Source organism: Daldinia caldariorum (genome assembly GCF_022478825.1).
Source record: "Daldinia caldariorum strain CBS 122874 unplaced genomic scaffold F4812scaffold_2, whole genome shotgun sequence".
Taxonomy (NCBI): Eukaryota; Fungi; Ascomycota; class Sordariomycetes; order Xylariales; family Hypoxylaceae; genus Daldinia; species Daldinia caldariorum.
The window spans coordinates 493,304-513,054 of record NW_025953038.1 but is presented as its reverse complement, the minus strand read 5'-3'; the positions used below and the strand labels follow the sequence as shown (position 1 = coordinate 513,054).

The window sequence follows — 19,751 nt, the reverse complement described above, 5'->3', positions numbered from 1 at the left end:
GTCGTTTGGATCCAAGGGTTCCCGTTTATTTTTTTCTTTCTAGTCCTGGCTCAGCTGCAATTTGAGAGTTACTATGTACTACTGACTTGAATACAATGATTCCTTCGAGGACAAGACCGAAGTATTTGCGGTTAGGATGAAAGTAGCATCCGGGGGTATCTCGAAAACGCCGGTTCCGGTGCACCACAATTCGCAATTCGTTTTGAGCTTAGGTGTATGGGTAATAAGGATAGCGTAAAGGTTAGAAGTATAATCAGACTGAGTATAGGTGAGAGGGCGAGTATGAGGTGAAGGAAAACCGACAGCCCCTGCTAAGAGCCTCCGAGTTAATACAACCAGTCTTATAAAGCGGATATCAACGTTCTGGCAAAGCCAGCAAGCCAGTCTAGACGTGAATTTTACGACCACCTTGAGCAATACGACCGAGTCCAGAACTTCCTTCCTTGACGCGCGACATGACGCAAGATGGCTGAATATCATTAGAGCCCATAGAGGCTACAGCAAAAGAGTCAGTATTGTGCGCGAAGTATAAATAGTAGCCCATTGGGGCCTTCTTTACGGCCATGACGCCAATGGCTCCAGCTGACGAAGAATATTTGACACCCGGATGTTCCTGGAAATCATTAGCAATAAAGGCTTCGAGAATGGAGCTCTCGTCATCCTCGGCTACATCTTTTCCACCTGGCCCACGACGTGTACCTTGGTAAATTCGCTCGGCACATTTTTGCGACGCCATAGTAGTAGCCATATGCTCTCCCGTGCCGCTGGTTACAGCAGCGACAGCAATACCATCTTGATCCCTTTCATCTATCGGAACCACGGCTGTCCCAACCCCTACCAAGGCTGCCGGGCCAATTCGTCCTCGATGTTTCATACCGATGCCACCTGAAGATGACCCTGCAGCAATTTTGCCAGACATGTCGATTGCAATCGCGCCTACTGTATCAGTGATTTTATCGACATCTTTATCACTTTTCTTTTGACGATCAACGGCCTTGAAACGTGGACGCTCGTCGGGATAGAGCGCAGCCGTAGTGGTAAGACCTTGTTCGGCTTTAGGCATGAAGGGTTCTATAGGAACATCTGAACCACCGCCATCGTGAGCAGCTGCTCCAATTACGCCGTTCGATATCGATATGCTGGGATCCGACTTCAGAGATTCACTACTTGGGCGGGGACTAAATCGTGGTCGTTTCGGAGTGAGAGATGATATTTCTCCAGCCGCAGTTTTTGAGCTTGAAGCCAATGCCGGGAAGTGAAATGGACCGCGCTCAAGGCCAGTTTTTATTACCACATGCGGCTCATTATCCCACGGCGAAGCAGGTGAAGCTGGGGAGTCTGGCTGCCCTTCATTCCAAGTTCCTGTCAGTATAGCAGTCATATGGTCCGGGTGTCCGTTCTGGCCAATTTCATTGCTATGATCGTCGACAGCTTGCTCGTATGCGCCAGGTGATGGAGACAAAAATGATTTGCCTTCCGCACGCCTCATGTCTTCCTGCCACCTGATATAGCGGTCTCTAGCATTCCTTGATACGAGCCATTGATTGGGAACCAAATGCATACCTGATTCCCGTGCAAATTCCTTGGCGCCCTCCCCAATGAGCAAGTTCGGGGGAACACGACGCAAAGAAAGGGGCTTATTACTAGACAAGAGAATCATCTTGGCTAAGGAGATTGGATTCTTGATATCTGCGAAAAAAAGCTTGTAAGCAAGTGCAAACCACATCGCAAGTTATTGTATATCAACTTACTAGGAACTGCACCGCACGCTCCGCTGCGACCGAAATGGTCAACCAAAGTAGCATCACACTCTACCGTCCCATCTATTGCCAAGTTGCTTCCGTAGCCTGCATTGGTGATCTCCTTGTCTTCGAGGGATTTGATAGCAGCCTCAACAGCATCGATAGCCGAATGGCCTGAACGAAGGAGTTTTATGCTCAGACGTGCAGCTCTATGTGATGTTAAAATGGATTGCCCCAACACTGAATAGAATCTTCAAAGCGCTTACTCATTGCAGGCTTCTAGATGTAGGCTTTCATTGGCAACGCTGTGGTATCCAGCCCCGGCATGAATAAATATAGCTGACACCGGTGGTTTTTTACGTTTTCCCCAGCGCTCCATTGCTCCATCCATCGAAAAGATGCTGCCATCCTCTTCTAACGAGGTGGGAATTTTTGCATGTTCGGTGGCCCAGGGTAGTCCATCAATAATGTCGTCCTGTTCAGTATTATTCTCATGCCAAGACGGGACAGCTCTATCTTGATAATCGCCAGGTTCCATGCTCAATATAGGATCGAGGCTTATAGTGAAATATACCGAATTCGCTTAGAGAACTAAAATCCTATCGGCCAACTTCTTCTTACGCAAAGATGGAAAAATTCGATCAGTTGTTATTCCAGCAAGAGCATTCGTGGTTAGCAAGCTATAGGATGGTAGTGGGATGTCCAAGCTCATGACCCTAAGGAGGGATGTTAGAGGATTTAAACGTCCGGGACAATACAAAAAAACTAAAAAAAACTGCGCAAGTATTCAGAATAATGCTTCTTACACGAGGCAATGTCGGTGAGACCTAGAAGATAGGCTAAAGCTAATGAAGATAGAGGGAGTCGGAGACCTGGGTATCGAGACGGTGTGCCAAACGATGAGGTAGGCTGGAGGTCAAAGTAGAGGAATCAATACCGGGTAAACAGTGCTAAGAAGCAACGAAAGACATATACCGCATGGACGAGATATGATGTTGATGGAGCGCATAAGAGTAAAACAAGTAGGGGGATTTAAAGGGAATGAAAACGAGGAGTGGATGAAAAATATGTGAAAGTTAGGAGTAGATGCTTCTATGATAAATCTATTTACTTAGATGTAGGTAGCGAAGGAGATATTTGGGCAATATCGTATGTGATAGTTCTTGGATGCTGGAAGCTGGAACCTTCAATGAGGGTAAGTATGAATTAAAAGAAACTGAGGGTAGCTACCGCAATCCTCTTCGATATAAAATGATTATAAGTCAATGTGCACTTACCTCTAAAGTCTAGAAGATGCTGATATAGATGTCGTGCCTTCTTCAGTTGATATGGCATTGCCTTATAGGCCTGGCAGCTTTGACATGTGTACCTATTGAGGTACAAGTTAGAGGTACCTATGGCAACTCCCGAAACTTCCATTTTTCTTAGGTACTTACCTAGGTACCTAAGGTTAGGTAGATTTTAGTTGTACTTGAGGCGTTATGTTCTTATGACGATATTGTGTAAAGATTAGGTTGTCTTCTATAAAATATCATGAACTTATTAAATATGAATACAACTTGAGATAAACTAAATGAAATATTGATATCTTGAAAGTAGTATGATCAGATCAATTCGATTCACCTCCTTCTACCTAATATTAGGAGGTACCTAAGGTACCGACATGCAAAATTATGGCACGCAGGTAAGGGATAATTTAGAGTTAGGCTTAGTGCAAGTTGTACCTAACCTTACCTTAGGTACCCAGTACATACATCACTGCTGAAGTTCTCAGCCGCATTTATAGCTGGGTTGTGTAGGCCCCACCTCTCCAGCTTGTTCCCGCACAGCCACACTATACCTAGCAACCTAACTTCACGATAGGCCCAGGCACGTAATTTCAACTCTCCAGCCTACATCATCGCCAACCAACTTCAACAGCTTCCCCGCGGGTTGTTTCACCACCACGACAACGCTTCTTTCCCTTCTACTGCGCCGAGCTTTGATTTAACTCTCTAAGAAGCTTGTGTAGCCTCTATCCCTTCAAAATGGCGAACCAAACCCCTGCCGTTGTCATGGACAAGTATGTACTTGTAACCCCGCAATCAGGAGCTTATTTGATGCCCCCTAAAGATCTCAGAATACGGGGAAGAGTAATGCTAACTTGACTTTTGAAAATAGCGGCACGGGATTCTCTAAACTTGGTAAGCTAGCTTCTTATGCTGACGGAATACACCGCTATATACCCTTTCAATAACCATCTTCTAACCCACCGCTTCTTTACGACGATAGGTTTCGCCGGTAACGACTCTCCCTCATTCGTTTTTCCAACCGCGATAGCTACGAAGGGAGGAGCAGCTGGTAGTGGTGGAACGGGTTCCGGACGACCGGCCGTAGCAAACAAGCCGTCTTTCCTCACAGGGGGTGCTGGTCCCGCCGGCCATCTCTCGACGAAAAGGGGTACCGAAGACCTAGATTTCTTTATCGGCGATGAAGCAATTGCTGCTGCGAGCGGTCCTGGTTAGTATTCGATATTCGATCAATAAAAGCTCTATACGGTTGTGTTGCTGACATTCGGACAGGTTATGGTTTACACTACCCAATCCGACACGGTCAAATAGAGAACTGGGTATAAGCCCCGGACCTACTCATCATCGAGTTCGATACTGATACATCATACTTAGGATCACATGGAAAGATTTTGGTCCAACTCTATCTTCAAATATCTCCGCGTCGAGCCTGAAGACCACTATTTCCTGTTAACCGAACCCGTACGAAGCCACCGCCAGTCCTACCACCGAGAATACCCGCTAACGCGTTACAGCCTTTGAACCCTCCCGAAAACCGAGAGAACACGGCCGAAATCTTCTTCGAATCATTCAATTGTGCCGGTCTCTATATCGCTGTCCAAGCTGTCCTCGCCCTTGCTGCATCTTGGACATCGGCGAAAGTGTCAGATCGATCCCTTACGGGTACCGTTATCGACTCCGGTGATGGTGTCACGCACGTCATTCCCGTTGCTGAAGGTTACGTGATTGGGTCCTCGATTAAATCCATTCCGATCGCCGGTCGAGACATTACTTACTTCGTCCAATCTCTCCTACGTGATCGAGGAGAGCCCGATAGCTCGTTGAAGACAGCCCAAGAAATCAAAGAAGAATACTGTTACGTGTGTCCCGATATTGTCAAGGAGTTTTCGAAGTTCGACCGGGATCGTAGTCGATTTGCCAAGCACGTCGTTTCACAACCGGGTGGTCGCCAGGTCACAGTCGACGTGGGGTACGAGCGGTTCCTTGCTCCTGAAATATTCTTCAATCCCGAAATCTACTCTTCCGACTTCCTTACGCCACTCCCCGTTGTCGTTGACGGCGTCATCCAATCCAGTCCGATCGATGTTCGACGAGGACTATACAAGAACATTGTCTTATCAGGAGGTAGCACGTTATACAAGGATTTTGGACGAAGATTGCAACGCGATATCAAGCACTTAGTTGACGCTCGAATTCGAGCCAGCGAGGTTCGCAGCGGAGGAGCAAAGAGCGGTGGCTTGGAGGTGCAAGTCATTACGCACAAGCGACAACGGCACGGTCCGTGGTTTGGTGGTAGTTTGCTAGGACAAACTCCCGAGTTCCGATCGTATTGCCACACCAAGGCCGAGGTAAGATTCTCCTTTATCTTAAAATAATAAGTTACTGAAAGCTAACTTGGTACAGTATCAAGAATATGGACCAGGAATCGTGCGGAGGTTTGCTCTACTTGGTGGACCTGGTGGTTCGTAAGGCAAAACTGATATTTAGTCGCGATACCAGATAGAGGGCGAGAAGGTGTAAACAGTGGATGTGTATCCAAAGAACAGCAAAGTGATTATTAGAACTATGAATGACTACCAAAATTTTATGGTATACGCTTCCAACATTGCAACGTAGAACATTTAAAATGGCTTTCCACGCCAAACCTATCACATTATCATCCCTTCTAAGCCTTGGCTTGCTTCGATCTACAATCCCATCGCGGGGTCTTCGTACCCTAACTACAGGACTCAGTCGACCTTTTCTTTCCTTGTCCTTGACGTAGAATACCCCAACATATATGATAGCTTTGAATAATTCTAGGTAATCGCGTTGGGAAGATTGCAACGTTGTCATGTCTCAAACCTCGAGGCCCATGGCTACCTTAGGTACCTACCCTAGGTAGGATTTAGCTATATCTTCTCTCAGATGTAGGTATGGTAGACAATTATCGATATATGGGGTTGAAGAGCAAAGCGACAAGAGTGAGAGAAACTGACACATTTCATTTTCTTGATGCATTTATACATATTTTGACTAACAGGCCCGGACCGGTAGCACGTTTTGAGCATCATTTCGCATGGCACAGCTTATAAATAGTTGAGCTAGCTAGCTGTATGGCTTATTAGAGCTACCATTAGGAGACAGCAACCTGTAGCTGTTGCCATTGAATAAGCAACCAAACTATATTAAACTCAACAAAGCTTATTTAAATCACTGTCGTCCTCGATATTCTCCTGGGCTTCATGATAAGTCGGATAGTGCTCTGGGTTAGACAGTTCGGTCCTTTACCTGAGGAGGTACTAAGCTACTCCTGTCCAACGTAAGAGTGCGCATAGATTTCTAAAACATGCCTTCACTATACGCTCTGCGAGAAACTAGTATGTTTTCGAAGGAAACCCGGCCTCTAATGAGTAAAGAATAGCGCGCGTGGACATGTAACCTATCACCACCAGTACAAGCAGCACCGGATCAATAAGTCCATCGAGCACGAAGCAAACACCTGCGACGATTAGCGGAAGCGTGTCATGGGATTTCCACCCCTCGGTTCCTATTGATCGCCGAAGCAGCATTCAAAAGCTTGGTTCCTCCAATGTTCGCGCCGCATCACCGTGGGGGCTCGAGAGCCATTGGTTGGAGAATTCGATGCAAATAACTGCCTGACACGTTCCCCCGACTCCGTCTACTAAACGCTCCCGCTCTCGTAACAGCGAATGAAGTACTGGTGGCTGGGATTATGGAAAGAAAGGATTGGATTTTTATTTTGATGGATGGACGGATGGATTCGTGGAGGAGAAAAAAAAGGGGAGGGCCAGTGTGGCAGATGCATGCTTGAACGCGGATGCAAGTCTAAGAATAAACCTGGGGAATCAAAAACATTAATATTAACGCCTGCTCTTATGCTCCCATATTCTTCTATCCCTTCTCCTATATTCTTATTACGTTCTCCTCTTGAAGCGTTTTATTTTCTTTGGCTTTATCCCCAGGCAGTTATACGTACAATTATCCAGCAACCTTCCGTGTTGTCCGGCTAAGTCGACTTAGACGAACCCTGCCCTTTGGCCAGCTTTACCAGCGCTTCCATCTGGATTTCCTTCCTCTTGAAGCTATCCATGAGGTCTCCGTCCGACATGACATTCCCCTGGACAAGTCTGTCCGTCGTCGTGCTGGGCCGACTGGCGAGGTAGTATCTCATCATCTCGGACGATGGCCGTCGGCTTCTGGTGCGCCCGTTGTGTCAGCAAAAAAGGGGGCCTTGCGACCAGACCGAGACGGACAAGTCTGTTAGGTTAGGTACTCACAGGTTGCTCGGAGATGGGTTTGACGAGCTTGTGGCTTGAGACATGGTGAACCCCGACCTTTATCTGCTTGTATCGGGTGGAAAGCTTGGCAGGATACGAAGGAGGTATCCTGCGAGAAGGTAATAGTGTAATTTGGGGTGTCTGAATGGTTGACCAAAATAGGAATCTCTATACACTCGAAGGACTTTTCCAGTTCTGATTGCTCTAATGATTGCAGGTTGAGTTTGTCTACGAAGACTCACTATACTGGCATGGCTTTCACCGTCATTATATGGATCGCCACTTTACCGCGCGCTGAGGCGCGATAGACATACTAAGTCAATGCTCATGGTATCTACATCGCTTGCGAGTTATAACTTATATAAAGGCGGGATATGGGGTTGGTTATGATCCGCGCGAACGCGGGCGTTCTCTGGGTAATGCACGAGGTTACAACTTCGCGATGTTAGGGCCTCAGGGCCTCAGTGCCCCATGTGTCGGATAACGCGAAGGCGTACTACACACAATGCCGACAGGTCCTATAGTGCTTGCGCTTCCGAGGGTATCCTACGCAATCAGCATCGAGCACGTCAGCGTGCCTGATTGGTAGATTGTCAGCTTTGCGCATATCTCCACCTCGTTTTGCGCCGTTGCGCAAAACCGGCCTTGTATAAATGTTGGTATTCTGGCTGGGCGGGATCAACGAAATATAGCAATTCTACTTCGTGAATATCAAATCTTCTTATTCCAGCCGAAGTTAACACATCCTGATATTTGGAACACGAGGAAAGCTATTCTGGTATTATACTTCATTTAATTCAGTCCCTCAGTTGTCAATAAATGCTGCTTATAAGTGACTATTATATCGTCACCTCCGTGATGACTCCGCATTATATCTAGGAGAGATGCTTCAAAGACCCCGTGATCTATTGACTGCTCACGACATTTTCCCAGCGAGCTCTGTTCCTTACTATTATCGCTACCAATATCGCTACCGTCAGTTGCACGAATCTCCTCATACTCACAACTTGGCTATCGGGCGGGTAAAACCGAACCGTCACTTCCAGAAGAATTACCTTGACTCCTTTGAACATACTTGGAACACGACCAAAGCGAAAATCGTGGCCCAGTGGGAGCGGATCAACTGCCGTCGTGAACATCGCCTCAAGCGAAGCATGGTCAAGAAGTTGACCTCATCATCCAGGAGTGACTTTACGAAGCTGCAGATACCAGGACCGACAAGCGCCGGTGACTCGGTAAGGCTCCCACAGAGTAAAAAATGAAATTGTTCTTACCGTCGCTCTAGCAGAGTAGAATAGCTTGTCCCGACTATACCCTAGCTGGGCACTCGCTTATAGTTAACGATACTAGATCTGTTGACCTAGACTCCGAGAAATGCCTGGGCGAGCTTAGTGTATACAGGGAAGAAATCAGTATACATCACGAGGGGTATCATACTGGCGAATTATCACAGCAGGATTCTCGAGCAGTCGGTCTTATGGAGGGTGAAAAGCAGGCACGCGCTGCTCGAGAACTCAGCCATTGTCAACTCAACCACGAGAGTGAGAGAGGACTGACGCCTGATCAGTACGTGGCCATTAAGAAGCAAGAGGCTGTTGCTATTGTAATGGCTAAGTTCAACCGCTGGTTTGATAAGAAGCTCGCCATTATTTCCTGGTCAGTATGAGACTGATCTTTCTTCTTCTTTTTTTTTTTTGGTAGTGGTTGAGTTTCGTCTTTAGGTCATCTTTGATATGGGCTAACCATTACCTATAGTATGTCGTGACAAGTCTTTCTCGTTCACTTGAACCTTCCATATTTTCTAAGAAATTAATCTGTTAAATTCGTATGAGATGCTAACAGAGACAAGATGCATGTGAAGCGTCCGAAGCTTCGGGTAGCTCCACCGGTAGTTCTACGGAAACCAATTCCGGAAGTAGTAGTTCTGGGCAGGGTCAATCAGGCCCTTCAACTCGAACGAAACGTCGATTGGGTGGAGATGACCAGGACAATTCTTCAGCCGGGGGCGATGAAGACGATCCGGATAGAGGGGACAGTAAGCGCGCGAAGAAAGATGTAGAGTCAGAGCGAAAGTTCGCATGCCCTTTTTACAAAAATGACCCAAAGGCGCATAGAAAGCATCGAAGCTGTGCGGGACCGGGCTGGACCTCGCTTCATCGCTTAAAGTAGGTATCTCTGAACCATTGAATGATAAACGGATTGCCGTATTGACAGTCTGAGTAGGGAGCATCTGTACCGCGCTCATCGACTGCCGAAACATGTTTGCCCTAGATGCTACGATTCCTTCGATGACGGCAAGGATCTAGCTGATCATATCCGAGCTCTCGTGCCTTGCAAGATATTAGATATTGTTCTAGTACTTCAAGGTATCGACGAGGTCACCGAAGCAAAGTTAAAAGTGCGAAGGAAGAACTGCCCCGGCATGACTGATGAGCAGAGATGGGCAGAAATTTACAAGATCCTGTTTCCAAACGCTAACCTTAACGCAATGCCAACTCCCTGTAAGTGAATTCCGAGACGTTGAGTAATATGAAAATACTAACCACCTGATAGATTATGACGGCAATGACTCCCTAGGATTCTCCAAACGCGCTGAATGGAAAAAGGTTGAGACGCGACTTAAGAAAGAGTTGCCTAAGTACGTACAGAAGAAAGTGGAAAGGTCATTCGAGAAAGTACAGGTCGATATACTTGTCGGTCTTCCTGATATCATTCGCGATGGGCTGTTCGAATTCTTTAAAGACCTCACACAGAATGATCGGTCGGCATCGGCAACTCCTGCTGCGACGCCAAGGGCTCGTACGCCCGGCTCCCCTGCTGCAAGGGAACAACCTGCTCCGACCAGTAACGAAAATGGTGACTCCTTGTTGGATTTCTCGTCTCTGTTTGACCCTACTACGTCGTTTCCAATTCCAATCGGCGCGTTTAGTGACATTGACATACAATTTGACTTTCATAATTCTAACAATTGTTCCCTTTTCGATGAAAATTCGGACTCCGGCTATGCTTCCACCAGTACTGGATGGGATGGGACTATTGAGACGGGTATTTGAGAGTTTAGGAAATGGATACTTATACCTGGTGGTTCGCGTGCGATTCGTTTAAGCGCACTTTTACACTCTTTAATAACGATCTCTTATGTATCTGTCATTTTTCCTGTGACCGCGGGGATATTATGGAGACTGAATTTGAACCTCTTGCCTTTATGAGAGGATTCAATACTCAAAGTATATAAGGAATGGAGTGTGTTCATTCATATTATTTTACGGACCTGTCTTGCCTTAGCAGATTTCGTCTCACGTCGTGATATCGTGAGCTAATTTGTTTGCTAAGCTCATGTAGTTAAGATGGCATAAGAAAATCGGCTTGTACACTAATGCAAGGAAACACGGGGCCATACATGCCTGCAGTAGCCTGGGAGGCAGTCGAGCCTCATGTATAGTTGTTATCCTTCCCCGTAAAACCATGCACCTATCGGTATGTGCACGAACCGTGGAAAAGCCTATCGGTCATTTCGAAAAGTTAATTGCTCCTGAGAGGACATTTTACCTATATCTACGGATGGGACGTGCTGTGAAAAGTAGAAACTGTCGGATTCTCTGTATTAGATGTAGTTTGAATGATGGCTTGAAGCTTCTACGTGGGTTTCCTACGTACGAAACGTCGTGCTTAATATAAGGCGATAACCTGATACTAAAGAAATATGATATCTTCCGGGGAAATGGGTGTAATGATGTTAGATCGAATCGAACTGTGCGATGGAATGCTGATGATGACTGAGCACTGATTCGTAGTTGAATATGACTTTCGATTTTATGAAATGACAAGAATCAAGATAATATAGGCTAAGGGACAATTGTCCTTTTGCCTATTGAGTAACTGATATAACGAAATTAGGTAGGATGATGGGTTAGCAGTAGGTATAGACGTACTAGACTGGACCATTGAACTTTGGAAAGAAAGGAAGAAATATATGAATCATGTTCAACTCTTCTTACTCGGACCGAGAATGTTTCTGCACATTTGGAATCAAACACACCTTGAGCTAAAAATACGTGCAGGTGGTTGGCGAAGTGTCCTGTGGAGGGTGTCCGGTCCAGAGTTAAAATGCTCCAGAAAGGGGGGTTAGACGGCGAGAAATAATGTAAATAATGTTAAGAGACATTAGGTAACATTAGATGAAAAGAGGATAAAAGTGACGAAAGATACGGGAAGGAAATTTGAATTCGAATACCTTAGGTACCTGGTACGCCTCTGATAAATCTCCATATGGTTGCCAAGCCTTGAACCTGTAAGTTCTAAATGAAGGTCGTGTAAGAGTGGTACTGCAGCTGTGCGACACATCTCGACAACATATTGAAGGTGGACTTGTGATTTTCTGGTTGCTAGGTAATTACCTACCTCTTAATAATAAATTGTTGATTAGTGGAGAGTTAATGGTGACGATCCCCCTCCCCGTCGCACTGTCAGTTTAATGTGCCATGTGGAGCCTTGACCCGCTCTAAATTCGAAAGGGGAAACAACAGCAGGGCAGACTATCCTACACGCGCTATATGTCGTTAGTGCTGTACAATACAACGGTGAAACGTTCTACACTAAAACGTCCGCGTTTGAGCTAATCTACTTGGGTATAAGTAAGCTTGAGTAGCACTCTACCGGGAAGGATCTAAGTGCTCAATTGCCCAATTGGATGATGAAGTCTCCCCAAGTCTCAGTGCTGCTTTCCCCAATACCCAGCTCAATTCTCCTGCAAGCAATGTCCTTTTTTGTGTTTGTCTCTTCAAGTACCTAACGTATAGGTACCTCCTATCTAGATAGTACCTACTAGAGTTAGAGGCGCAGAGAGCTAGGGGATAAGCGGGCCAATTTTTTTTATTTTTTTTTTTATTTTCTGTTTCCTAAAAATCCCCCCCTTGTCATTTTCCCTAGTGTAATCGCAACAACCTCTTGTTGGTCCGTTCTATCGCAATTTTGCAAGGTACCGTTCAAAATGTATACTATGTCGATGAGATGGTGAAGGCTGAAGCTTGTGACCTTACCGTACCCGAATTCAAGCCTCCCCCCCTTGTCAAGACTCAAAACTTTGTTTCTCTATTCAGTATCAAAGTTCTTTACTGCTTATACGAGGGATCAATCCCGGTACCCTATTGTGTGAATACCCTCTTTTTTTTAACCTTCTACTGGCCTTCGTCTTAACTTGCAAGCTTCGAGTATCCGAGCAATTACTTTCCTTCGTCAGCGACAATTTCATTTGTTTGATCTTTGATACCCCCATCCTCTTCTATCATCTTTTTGATCTATTACAATCTTCTAATACTTTCCTAACTTGAACTTCTCCCGGGCTCCCTAGCACCAAGCCCATACAACCAACCAGCCACATCAAGATTTGCGACAACCGATCCAAATCCAAATCCAAAATAACCATATACCAACCGTCTCATGAAACGAACTAACCCATCGTCTTCGTCACTCTTTTGTTCTTAAACCTACCTGCGACAAGAGCTCCTATCTGGTTATCTGGTTCACTTGTCGCCCACTGTCTTTTAAGTGAATGAATTGCCCCAGTTTCCACTCGTCGTTGTCCGTACGTACCCGCGTGAGAAGCTAGGATCGGATCCTAAATCCTTCTCTGCCCGTCCCATGCGGTTGACCGATCCGCAGTTACGGTGCGACTAACCGCCTCAATGCCCTGGCAACCTTTGCCCCGTATCGCCTTCGCCGTCGCGACCTATCCCTTCGAGACCAAGAACGAAAACGAACTCCCTCTAGAGATTGGCGATGATCTATATATTATCGAAGAGACCTCGGACGGTCAATGGCTGCGGGGATATCTGCTAGCGCCTCCCTCGCTTCTGGCTGGCTTGACATCCGTCAGGGGCCAGCCTCTCGAAGCTCGTGTTTTTTCCGGCATCTTCCCACGCACATGTGTTGAGATACGTGAGGTGTTGGATAATGGAGACGGAAATTCGGATAATAGCAGTAATTACCAAGGGGACGATGATGCGCCACCTATCGGGAGCGACTCTGGCAAGAGTGGAATGGGCGTGAGCATGAGGAAGTCCTACTTCAGAGATATCGAACATGGGAATAGGTTGCTTAGATCGAACGACGCCATGTTCGGTGGTGCCCTTGGTTGTGCCCCCGAGCTGGGAATACGCGAACCTGGTGCACCTAAGCCAGCCGCGCCGGTACCAATGCTTAGGTTAGGGGATGAGACGTCTACTTCTACAATGGAACCTCTGGTAGACGAAATCGCGTCGTGCCTACGCGAATGGCACTCGACTAATTTCCACGAGTTATTGCTTACAAGGCAGTATACTAAGCTGGACAAAGTTTCCCAGCTAATACAAACCCTGGACCTGTCAAGGAGACAATTTTTACATAACCTTCTCACAACTCGAGAGTATAATGCATTGAGGGAAAAAACGGTGTGGGATCTGGTCAGGGGGAATAAATTGTGCGGAGGAGAGGTCATTGTGCGGGATCCCAATGCAAGAGGAAGAATCCTGACTGGCGACGATTCGGTTGTGGAGATCACCAAGTTACAGTCGATCATGAGTTTATTAGACGAGCCACCGCAGCCGCAAGTTGAATTATCCGCGTTACACCACCTAATGGTTGATATTAAGAGCTTCGTCGGTTCTTCTAACGAGCCCACAACGTTGGTTCTTTACCTCGTTAGTAAATCGATCGGAGGAACCCTAACCAGGCTCTCGGAAAGCTACATAATTGAGGTTCCATCAGGTGGTACGATGGGCTATTTGAACAGAAATCCGCAGATGCGTACCTTATTTACGGATTTGACTTCCGCTGACATTGGCGATGGACCATCCGCCGACTCAGAACTGTACCTAATTGTCAAAGTGCGCTCTCCACAACAGGTAATATCGAATAAGCCTGTTTCGAGGTCAGGTTCATTTGGCCAACCCAATACGCCGTTCTCAAATAGTAAACCGTCCTCCTCCTCTAGTGGTGGTAAACCTTCTAGGAGAAGTCTGATGTGGGGAACTACGAGATCTGCGTTCTCTAGAGGGGGAACAAAACTTGATGCTTTATCTGAACAACCGGAGGACAGGCCTCCGACGGACAATCTCGAGAGCAGAGATGGGACGATGCCTCCAAGTACTGCCGGCTCGAGGGCAGGACGCCCATCCATAGACGGGCCGCTACCATCGCAGATGCTAGCGGAAAGAATGGTGGGCATGGGTGTGCTTAGTTTGAACTCGATCATGAAACAGGATGAAGAGTCAGAGCACGTCCTTACAGTCTGGTCGCCATCCGCGAGGTTCCCCACTGAGAAGTATGACAGCGCTGAGGGCTGGGACGGGCTGGTTCGTGACCTTCTGGAAAGCAAATCAGGCCACTACGAAAAGTCCAGGAGGGCAGAGCGATTACAAATTCACCTCAAATCTTTCAACAGCCCCGACGCAGATGCCCTTATCAAAGCAACTCCTACTCTACTTGCTGGAATTAGCAAAACCAGCAAGATGGGATTCTCCGGCGCCCCGACAAAACCTCGGTCTGACATCTACGTCACCGTTACAGAAGCTCTTTTGGCCCGTCAGAACCTGATCTCGCGTTTCGGGGCTAGTGCGACGGCTATATCTAGCAATATGCACGGTGGAAATCTTATAGTCTCCTTAGAAGTTCGGCGACAATCAGGAGAGCGAATCGAAGATTGTATATACGCCTCTTCAAATTCGGAGCCAGTGACTACCTGGCGCTCATTTGCTGTAGAGCGTGGCGAGCACTGGGACCAAACCCTTCGGCTCTCACTTCTCCCTGCTGATGTTAGTACATCAAATGTCGTTTTTGCCGTTTCCGATCTGCCGAACACGCCTTTTGCGATTGCATATATGCCCCTGTGGGATCAACAGGCCTTTCTGGGTGACGGTCCGCATTCTCTACTCCTTTATAAGCTAGACGAGTACACACAAACTGCGCAGGCTGGGCCAACTGGCAGGGGTGGGTATCTATCTCTTCCTTGGAGCGCTCGCAGCGACTCGAGCGAGGTTACCGGCCCACTTGCAACTCTTCGAGTTGAAACCTATCTCTGTAGTACCAGATTCTCACAGGATCGAATAGTCCTTGGGTTATTGAAATGGAAAGAGGGTCCTAGAGACGAAATCCCATCATTGTTGAAGCAACTCGTGTTTGTGCCTGAGATTGAGGTTGTTAAGTTGCTAAGCGACGTCCTGGACGCTCTCTTTGGTATTTTAGTTGAATATCAAGGTAACGATGAGTACGAAGACCTCGTCTTTACAGCCCTGGTCCGAGTTCTGGGCATAGTCCACGACCGCCGGTTTAACTTGGGCCCTCTCGTGGATCACTATGCAGAGACAAAGTTCAATTATCCATTTGCCACTCCCTGTCTTGTCAGGTCCTTCACGCGGCTACTCACAAAGCCAACCGAGTCGGAGACTGCTCGGAAATTGAGGGCTACGCTGAAGGTCGTACGCCATATACTCAAGTTCATTACCCATGCGAGAGGGCAACAGAAAGTCAAGGAAGCTGGTATTGGAATTACTGGCAGCACGGCCAGCTTTACTCGAAATTTGCAGAGCATATTTAAGGCGCTCGATTCAATGATGCGAAGTACTGCACCAGTTTTAGTGGGAAGCCAGACATTGGCTGTACAGCATTTTCATACGTGGTTACCCGAACTCACTGGATTGCTTACCACCGAGGAGATACTTCACATAGCTATTGACTTTATGGATTCATGTGCTCTGGTCAAGGGTAAGCTGGTGCTGTACAAGCTAGTTTTGATCATCAACTATTCTAAGCTAGACCTATTTTCTGGTCCAGAACAACGATCAGCTCTCTGTGCCAACACGGTCAGGTGGATTGCGCCACACTGGGGTCGGACGGACGAGGTAACAGAGCAATGGAAGGAACAAGTTCGTCTTTGTTGCTCGGTATTGGCCAGCCAAGTGCATCATTTGAATGCCGAGATTCCTGATTACATACCAAAAATTATCAGCTCCTATTTATCAATCCAAGCTACCGAGCTGAAACCGAAAACCCGATTTTCACTTCTGTTCCCAACAACATACCCATTTCCGAGCAAACAAATACCCGGAGATGCCGTTCAGTTTGATGAAGCTTTGATAGAATTATCAGCAATTTTGTCTGCTCTTTCGAACTCGCCTAACGGAATGCAACTTGAGCTGGCCGCAGAAGACCTTACGATCCTCTTGAAGAATACACTCCATGTGCATACAAGTATCTTGCAGGGGGAAGCTTTCCCGTCAAGTTGGCTCAGTGTATATATCTATCATCATAAGTCAACTATGAGAACTCTACAATATCTTGCAAGCATCCTCCTAGAATCCTTCTTGCCTCATCCCGACGAGGCCGAAGATTTTGATACGGAGTTGTGGCGGATGTTTTTCTCCACGCTACTAAAACTCGTCGGCAGCGGTCATTTGGCACTTGAGACCTTCTCGGAACAAAAGCGAAGAGCAGTTTGGAAGATTGCCGGTGACGTTAGGGAACACGGTGCTGAATTGTTAAGGCGTACCTGGGAAGCTATTGGTTGGGACACCAGCCCTGACGAGAGATCTCGGTATGGATTAGCAAAGATGGGTGGTTATCAAGTCCAATATGTCCCTACACTGGTTGGTCCTATAGTAGAGCTCTGTCTGAGCGTTCACGAAGGACTAAGGAGGATGGCCGTCGAAGTTCTCCAAACCATGATCGTTAGTGAATGGACGCTGAGTGAAGATCTCTCTGTTATCCAAACAGAGATGATAGATTGCCTGGATGGATTCTTCAAAGACAAGACCATGACTGAGAGTATCTTGCAAAAGCTTTTCATCAGCGAACTCCTTGACCGATTCGAACCATTATCACTAAGTAAAGGTGATCCGCTATACTCTGCTCTCAGAAACCTGATCAAGACGATTGCCGAGTTTCTAGACCTTCTAGTTGCTGTCCATAGCGGAGATATCACGAGTGAAGCGTCTCATCTGATCAACCGCCTTCAACTCATGGAATTCCTCAGAGACATGCAGAAAGAGGAGATATTTATCCGATATGTCCATCAACTAGCAACTCTGCAATTTGATGCTAAGAACCATACTGAAGCTGGGCTAGCTCTTCGCCTTCATGCCGATCTCTATGATTGGGACCCATCAAGGTTAACACCGGCTCTTCAGGATCCTGACCTCCCAGAACAGACTCATTTCGAACGAAAGGAACGAATCTATTTCGATATGATCAAGCACTTCGAGGATGGGGAGGCTTGGAGCAGCGCACTTGCAGCCTATAAGGAACTCCAGGCCCAGTACGAGAATAACGTCTTTGACTTCGCTAAGCTTGCCAGAACCGAAAGAGCCATTGCAACTATTTACGAAAAGCTGGCAAAGGGCGACAAGTTGGTGCCGAAATACTTCAAGGTAATATATAAAGGTCTCGGATTTCCCCTGAATCTGCGCGACAAAGCATTTGTGTACGAAGGTTCTCCTACCGAGCGGACGTCAGCCTTTACGGACCGTATGCAAGAACAGTATCCAGCAGCCCAGATCCTTACATCCAGCGACGTTGACAGCGAAGTTGAAGGGCAATACCTAGTCATATCTGCTCTTAGTCCTCATCGCGATCTGAGCCATCAGGTATTTCAGCGTGCTAGAGTTCCACAGCCTATCCGCGATTATCTCCTTTCGTCTCATGCGCAGACGTTTTCGGTATCATCTAAGCGAAGCACTAATGGACCTGTCGACACTCACTATGCTGAAAAGACAGTTTATACTACGGCTGAACCTTTCCCTACTATTCTGCGGCGAAGTGAGATTGTCGATATTCGCACAATACGGTTAAGTGCAAAGGAGACAGCTCTTGAGCGAATCGTACGGAAGACGCATGAAATGACAGCTGTGGAGAAGAAGTTAGCCGAAGAGGACGATGAAGAAGTGGCCCAATTGATGGTAGATGCCATTAATATATCGGTTAACCCTGGCTCAGAGAGTAGTGTCGCATGCTATCGCCAGCTCCTTCCTGTCCCGCAGTCCGAGGACGAAGAAGAACCAGAGCTAGATCAGCAAGAAAAGGCGATCAAGATGGCGCTCGTAGACCACGCGATCATGATTAAGAGGTGCTTAGCCAGCTTTGCTCGTAGCTCTAACCCTGTCCTTCTGAAGGGATATGAGGACTCGTACAAGCGTAAGTCACCGATTTTTTTTTCTTCTTGTGTATTTCCCTTGGCTAACGTAGCCCAGATTTCTTATCTACATTTGCACCGGAGATTGCGATTTTTGCGCCAGCTCAAACGCCTCGTGACAATACCTCAGCAACACCTTCACCAGCTTGGCAAAGGTCATCTCCCGTTGCGGAGAATGCGTCTCCTGAAACTAAAGCCGGCATGTTAGCGGCAAATGCTGCCGTGGTAGAGGAGGCAGCAGCAGCTCAGCCAATTTCTATGAAGCAGCGCGGGACAAGACTTAGCTTCTTGGGCGGAAAAAAGAAAGAATCCCAACACCAGCCTCAGCAGCAGCCTAATGGCGATATCTCGAATCTAAAGCAATATAAAGGCGATAGCGATTCCAACAGCCAAGCAAGCAGAGGGAAAGATCCTTCCAATCGAAAGAGCATATTCCGCACTCAATCGAGTGACACTAATCTCAGCTTAAACCCGCATGTACAGCCCTCTCATAACGGTAATGTTGACCCAAGCACACCCGATTGGGCAACCGACCGATCGCGCAAGAGCAGAGAGATAGTGGATGTCTTCGAAAGGGATTTCGATAGGCCCAATGATGGTGGGATAGGGTTCAATTCAGTCAAAAAGAGGCTGAGCATCTTGAAGTTGGGAAAGAAACCAAGTAAACCGAACGGTTTCTTCATGGGTGGTGTAAGTGAGGAATAATACTAGACATATCCAAAGAAGCTGGTTTGTGATAGTGGAAATACACGATAACAGCGGGTGCTGTACGTGAAGGGATACCAAATTTGATGGAGCAGGATAACGAAAAGCTTTAAGGAACAAACCTGGCGTTCTGGACTATCATCTTGACGAGGCGAAGTGGCGCCGGAAATCAACTACTGTATCGAATGCCATTTATCCGCTACTAGCGGGCTGTTTACTTCAGGCATCGTTTCCCTTGATCTTCTTTTTTTTGTTTGTTTTCGATAACGGTTATTCATGAAGATTTTGTCCCCTATCAACCTAGAGGAGAATTACCTGTTGCACATATCTACCTAGGTATCTACCTAGCAACGAAGCCTTGATTCTACAGTCGAGGTGTGTCCACCAAAAGATGAACTATATCACAATTCATCACGGGGATACTTGTTTCCCTATGTCTGAAAGTAAAGTAATTACATGTACATCTAGTTATAGCTAATCATAAAAGATTCGGAACGTCAATGCACAATGCATTATACTGATGTTTCTTCCCATGTCTCAGCGTGTCTCTACTCGATAAAGCCAATCCTGATTT

At 46.8% G+C, this 19,751-nt stretch overlaps 5 protein-coding genes across 5 annotated transcripts; 3 read left to right on the top strand and 2 right to left on the bottom strand.

Moving 5' to 3' along the window:
* Positions 1–46: 46 nt before the first annotated feature.
* F4812DRAFT_167590 (N-terminal nucleophile aminohydrolase) lies at positions 47–2,483 on the bottom strand. Its single transcript, XM_047929891.1, has 3 exons — positions 2,009–2,483; positions 1,752–1,951; positions 47–1,689 (listed from the first exon to the last, which is right to left on the bottom strand). The coding sequence occupies exons 1-3, from the start codon at positions 2,278–2,280 to the stop codon at positions 386–388; spliced, it is 1,776 nt and encodes a 591-aa protein (XP_047793455.1). The 5' UTR covers positions 2,281–2,483; the 3' UTR covers positions 47–385.
* Positions 2,484–3,627: 1,144 nt separating this feature from the next.
* Positions 3,628–5,624, top strand: F4812DRAFT_412904 (actin family). Its single transcript, XM_047932739.1, has 7 exons — positions 3,628–3,804; positions 3,903–3,925; positions 4,014–4,241; positions 4,304–4,350; positions 4,406–4,492; positions 4,546–5,379; positions 5,435–5,624. The coding sequence occupies exons 1-7, from the start codon at positions 3,770–3,772 to the stop codon at positions 5,498–5,500; spliced, it is 1,320 nt and encodes a 439-aa protein (XP_047793454.1). The 5' UTR covers positions 3,628–3,769; the 3' UTR covers positions 5,501–5,624.
* Positions 5,625–7,040: 1,416 nt separating this feature from the next.
* F4812DRAFT_455249 (uncharacterized protein) lies at positions 7,041–7,355 on the bottom strand (the record flags this gene model as incomplete). The annotated part of the gene is made up of 2 exons (XM_047936793.1): positions 7,041–7,230; positions 7,312–7,355. 2 exons carry the CDS (start codon positions 7,353–7,355, stop codon positions 7,041–7,043), a joined length of 234 nt encoding a protein of 77 aa, XP_047793453.1.
* An 840-nt stretch (positions 7,356–8,195) lies between these two features.
* Positions 8,196–10,570, top strand: F4812DRAFT_467345 (uncharacterized protein; the record flags this gene model as incomplete). Its single annotated transcript, XM_047938642.1, has 6 exons — positions 8,196–8,546; positions 8,597–8,971; positions 9,067–9,088; positions 9,161–9,476; positions 9,535–9,812; positions 9,865–10,570. 6 exons carry the CDS (start codon positions 8,196–8,198, stop codon positions 10,362–10,364), a joined length of 1,842 nt encoding a protein of 613 aa, XP_047793452.1. The 3' UTR covers positions 10,365–10,570.
* A 1,694-nt stretch (positions 10,571–12,264) lies between these two features.
* Positions 12,265–19,751, top strand: F4812DRAFT_412873 (uncharacterized protein). The gene is made up of 3 exons (XM_047932738.1): positions 12,265–12,895; positions 12,973–18,474; positions 18,531–19,751. The coding sequence occupies exons 2-3, from the start codon at positions 12,996–12,998 to the stop codon at positions 19,175–19,177; spliced, it is 6,126 nt and encodes a 2,041-aa protein (XP_047793451.1). The 5' UTR covers positions 12,265–12,895; positions 12,973–12,995; the 3' UTR covers positions 19,178–19,751.